This window comes from Musca domestica, unplaced genomic scaffold (genome assembly GCF_030504385.1).
Source record: "Musca domestica strain aabys unplaced genomic scaffold, Musca_domestica.polishedcontigs.V.1.1 12, whole genome shotgun sequence".
Classification (NCBI taxonomy): Eukaryota; Metazoa; Arthropoda; class Insecta; order Diptera; family Muscidae; genus Musca; species Musca domestica.
Genome location: NW_026712155.1, coordinates 15163929 through 15169526, shown reverse-complemented (window position 1 = coordinate 15169526; position 5598 = coordinate 15163929). Strand labels below are relative to the sequence as shown.

The 5598-nt window shown below is 36.6% G+C and overlaps 1 protein-coding gene across 2 annotated transcripts; it reads left to right on the top strand.

Moving 5' to 3' along the window:
- The first annotated feature begins 1815 nt into the window (after positions 1 to 1815).
- Positions 1816 to 4714, top strand: LOC131800678 (protein FAM200C-like). Of its 2 annotated transcripts, XM_059118328.1 has the most exons (3): positions 1816 to 2396; positions 2453 to 2984; positions 3045 to 4714. In XM_059118328.1, the coding sequence occupies exons 1-3, from the start codon at positions 2389 to 2391 to the stop codon at positions 4611 to 4613; spliced, it is 2109 nt and encodes a 702-aa protein (XP_058974311.1). In that variant the 5' UTR covers positions 1816 to 2388; the 3' UTR covers positions 4614 to 4714. The 2 variants fall into 2 exon arrangements, with proteins under 2 accessions (XP_058974311.1, XP_058974310.1); XM_059118327.1 differs by having other exon boundaries at positions 2453 to 4714.
- The last annotated feature ends 884 nt before the right edge of the window (positions 4715 to 5598 follow it).

The following is a 5598-nucleotide window of genomic DNA, read 5'->3' as shown; positions in this document are numbered from 1 at the left end:
GAGAAACTAGCCCAACCTCCATACTTTTTCTCCACATTTGAATCAAACATCACCCTCTACTCTCCTAGCCTCTGTAGCCATATGGCTGAGGATATAATTAGTGGGCTCTCCGGGAAGACCTTTGGAAGGGCTTCATCTGATAGGTGGGACCTTTGAAAGGTCTTTCATTTGTAGAATACCATTGGAGGAACACTGGAACGTCTTCTATCTCCAGAAATCCAATGTCCAGAAATCTAGCTCCAGATAACATCCAGAGAAACTACCACAACCTCCACCCTTTTTCTCCACATTTGAATCAAACATCACCCTCTCCTCTCCTACCCTCTGTAGCCATATGGCTGAGGATATTAATAGTGGTCTCTTCGGAAAGACCTTTGAAAGGACTTCATCTGATAGGTGGGACCTTGGAAAGGTCTTTCATTTGTAGAATACCATTGGAAGATCACTGGGAAGATCTTCTATCTCCAGAAATCGAATATCCAGAAATCTATCTCCAGAAAGCCTATAGTTCTTGCCCTGTCGATAACCTCCAGAGAAACTACCCCAACCTCCATACTTTTTCTCCACATTTGAATCAAACATCACCCTCTCCTCTCCTACCATCTGTAGACATATGGCTGAGGATATAATTGGCTTTTGGAAAGATCTTTGGAAGGGTTTCATTTGATGGGTGGGACCTTTGAAAGGTCTTTCATTTGTAAAATATCATTGGAGGATCACTGGGAAGATCTTCTATCTCCAGAAATCCAATATCCAGAAATCTTTCTCCAGAAAGCCTATAGTTCTTGCCTTGTCGATAACCTCCAGAGAAACTAGCCCAAGCTCCATACTTTTTCTCCACATTTGAATCAAACATCACGCTCTCCTACCCTCTGTAGTCATATGGCTGAGGATATAATTGGTGGGAAGACCTTTGGAGAGGCTTCTACTGATGGGTGGGACCTTGAAAAGGTAGAATACTATTGGAGGATCACTTAGAAGGTCTTCTATACCCAGAAATTCAATATCCAGAAATCTATCTCCAGACAACCTATAGTTCATCCCAAGCCCATAAGTTCAGGCGAAATCACCACCATCTCCACCCTTTTTCTCCACATTTGAATCAAACATCACCCTCTCCTCTCCTACAATAAGCCTTCCGTTCCATAGCAAAAATTGGAAAAAAAAAATCAGCGACTGCTCATTTGCCATTGTCAATGTTGCGCCACACTTTAATTGGGTATTAAAATAAACGGTAATCGGAGATTATGGGGTTTAGGCCATTTAAAGCTTTGCTTGATTTCGCTTCGCTGGCTTGTTCGTTCGCTCGCTCGCTCGCTCATTCGCTTGTTCGTGTGATTTAATCTCTAATGCGATTCACAGCAAATTATATGTTTTTGTTGGCTTGTCGGAGGATTGCCGTTCTTTTTTTTTTTTTGCCTAATTTTCAATTATTCTAAGCGCGTTACAATTGATGGCCTATGCGTGTGTGCGTGCGTGCGTCTGTGTGTGTGTGAGTGTATGTGTGGCACTATTTATATGTATTGTTGTTGTTGTTGCCGTTTAGTAGGACATGTGTTTTATGTTCTTTGTGCTTTTTGGTGTTATTGTTGTTGGGGTTATTCACTTGTTTGACTATCTCCCTGGCTCGTAGATACCCATCCCCCTTCCCCTTTTGGCTTTTGTTCTGGGAAAAGTCTAAACAATACTGCAAAAGACAAATGACCCTTTGGGCTGGCCAACAACAAAAACTACAACAACAACAGTGGCAGTTGAAACAATATTTATGAGTAGCAAGATGAGAGATGTGTGATCCATACAAGCCTGCCGGCAGGGTTACCGTTGTGCGACTAAAGTTGCAATTTGCAACCTTTTTGATGATCTGTGACTATATGTGCAACTTTTTTATTATCTTCTAATTTTGCCACTTTTTAAACTTTGTGCGACCTTTTTGCGACTTTTTTATTGCTCAACAATATAAGTTCTATTCTTTTTTATTTGGTATAGTGCATTTATATTGTACTGGATTTAGTGTACAGTATTTCACATATATGTCAAATAAATCATCATAGATGAGGTAAACCCTGTAAAAGTTCAAATGTACATGCCGTTCAAATTCAAACTAATTTCACGTCGCTATTGCTAACGCCGTACGCTGCAATTATGCGACACAGTAGTTTGATCAGTTGTTTGTGTTACCTTTTGATCATTATTCTTTGAAAAACGAAAACAACGACATTGGCGAAAGAGGAGTGCAATTAAATATATAATTAAAAATAAAGAGTACAGCATTAAATTGAATTCAGTGAAGTAAATAATTAGTATTTTGTGTTATTTTGAAAACAATATTCAGTTTTTAGACGCTTGTGCTCATTTTATATTAAAAACAAGTGTTTGTAAAAATCTTCTATGGACAGGTAAATATTTGTTTTTTTTTTTTAATTTTTCAAATATTAATGTTTAAACTTAATAGATTTATTGTTAGATCAAAAAGAAAGGCTGACGATGAATCTCCCAACAAAGCAAGGCTGACCCTGGGCAAAGGAGCTGACACGATAATTGAAACAAGTTCAGAATCTGAAAAGAACACCGAGTCCGAATCGGAAAATGATGAAGAACCTTCATGTTCCTCCAAAAAACGCAATATTTCCCGGTATTATTCCAAGGAATGGGAGATGCAATACAGGTGGCTTAAGCAAGATGGTGAGACAAAGCGGCCCCTGTGCATTGTTTGTAAACAACTTTTGTCAAACCAAAAAAACCATCTTCGACGACATGCTGAAACAAAGAAACATCTTAGTAACATAACCAAAACATCTGAAAATGCGAAAATACAACTGACTGATTATTTGCCACATCGAAATACAGACTTACGAAAACATGTCGCTATTGCTGAAATTAAGTTGGTGTTACGTGCAATTACAAAAAACCAATCTTTCAATTCTATGGACGGACTTGGTAAATTCAATTCCATGATTTTTCCTGATTCAAATATAGCTAAATTGGTATGTAAACATATTTTGGTACCAAAAAGCAATAGGTATATATATTGTTTAATTATTAAGGTATCATGTGGTCGTACAAAATCAACTGCAATTGCACAGTTTCTCGGTAAAGAAGGTCAACTCGCTATAGTCTCTAAAATGCAAAAACAACAATTTAGCCTCATTATAGACGAGACAACCGACATTTCCATCAATAAATGTCTAGTAATGGTAGTGAGGCAATTCAACAAGGACCGAGGAAAGACTGAAGATAATTTTTTTCAATTAGTACAACCAGAAAATGGAAAAGGCGAAACAATTTGTAATGCCGTTATTGAATCACTAGAAAATAATAAGATTCCCTTAGAAAATTTTATCGGGTTTGCAACTGACAACGCTTCCAGTATGGTTGGGAAAAACATTGGGGTGTCTAGTTTATTAAAAAAGAAAATCCCCCACCTGTTCCATCTTGGTTGCGTTTGTCATTCTGTAAATCTTATGAATATTTCAGCTTTGAAATGTATACCAGAAGAAGTTGAAAAGTTACCCAAGAACATTTATAATTTTTTCAAAAGTTCAAACAGGCGAGTAGATTTTTCAGAATTGCAGGATATGTTCAATGTCCCAGAACACAAGCTTTTAAGTCTTTCGGATACTAGATGGCTTTCGTTCGAGTCGGTGGCAAAACGAATTGTAGAACAATGGACGATATTACAACATTATTTCCTTCGGGCTCAATGTGAAGAAAAATGTCCAAGGACAATGGATAAAATACGTGCAATTCAAGATGGATTGTCGTCTGAAAACCTCATTTATTTAAAATTCTTGGTATATATTTTGGGTCTTATGAATAAATTTAACAAATGCTTTCAAAGCGAGTCATCACAAATAGTATACCTGATTACATATACAAAGGAAATTTTACTCCAAATTTTACAAAATTTCCTGAAGAAGGAATATATATCGGTCACAAAGCTAGAAAGTATAAATTTTAAAGATACACATAATATAAAAGATGTTTTAAATATATATATAGGTCATGAAGCTGAAACAGAAATGCAAGCTAAAAATATACTTGATGTTGAATGCATAACTATAAAAAACAATATTTTAAAATTTTACCAAAAACTTTGTGACGAGATACTGTCAAGGATAAATATAAACGATAAACAATTAAATGTTTTAAGAGTTTTGCAACCAACATTTTTTACCTCAAACGAAGACTTTAATTATATTGATCTCATATATGAATTTAATTATATTATAAGTGAACCTGAAGCTTTTATTAGCGAATTCAAACTATTAGAAAGTAAAGTTAATGATAAGTCATACAAACACATTTTTAACATTAAAAATGTTGAGATTTTTTGGCATACTATAGGTAGTTTAAAAAATGCTTTAAACGAACCTTTATATTTACACCTATACGATTTTGCCGCACATGTATTAACCCTGCCCCATAGCAGCGCTTCTGCGGAAAGAATTTTTTCTAAATTAGGACTAATGAAAACAAAATTAACTAATAGATTAAATGTAACAACTTGTGGATCCATGCTATCAGCTCTAAATTTGCTAGATGCAGGAATAGAGGAATGGAATCCCAGTGATGATCTCGTACAAAAATACAGAAACGAAGTTTCAAAAAAATGAAATTATAATTTAATTTTGTATTATTTTTTATTGAATTGTTATTTAGTTTTATGTTTTTTATGTTTTATGTTCTTTGTTTGAATAAAAATCTTCAAAATTAATCTGTGCGACTTTTTATTGAAATTCTGACTTTTCTGTGCGACTTTTTTGTATGAAAATGACTTTTTGTGCAACTTTTTCAAAATTCCCAGCGGTAACACTGCCTGCCGGCCTGCCAGCCAGCCAAGAAGCGAGTGAGTGAGCGAGCCATACAACAGCAAACCAGCCACCAAACACCGGTCATGATGGTTGGCAGCAGCATCAACATCCAGAAGGAAGTCATCAGTGGATACCAGAGAACACATGAGTGAGTGAGAGTGTGTGCCTGTGTATGTGTGTGTGTGAGTAGGTGTGTATGTCCCCATCTGTGTGTGTGTGTGTGTGTGTGTCCGTGTGGTAGTGCCGAGTGAGAAAAGCAATATTTATGACACATTTATCCTGCAGGCAATAAACATTAAACGTATACAAATCAGTATGACGACCAGACCAGCTGTCTGTCCATTTGACTCTCGGCATGTTCGTTGTTGTTGTTGTTGTAATATCTGCATGTGACAGCTATGTTAGAATAGAATTCCGATTGCGACATATGGTTCCACTAATGTTGACACATCACAACGAATCGCCTTAGCGCTGTAGGCCAGTCAGTCAGTCAGTAACAGCAGCATCATTATCACCCACTCGCCTGCCCTCTCCCCTCTCCTCCCCTCATCATCATCGTGTTGATTATGGCAATGTTAAGTTTAAAATCAATGATGCATGAAATTAAAACTGAATGCAAATAGTTGAGTGAAGCCGCTAATTTAAATTGATTACCGCCATATTTTTGTTGTTGCTGCTGCTGTTGTTGTCACCAGAGTTTTAAGGCTGTCACTGGCAGTTGGTCGCTTACAACACTTCATGTTTCGTGCGTGTTTTTTGTTTTTTTGCCCAACTTGAATGTTTTTCA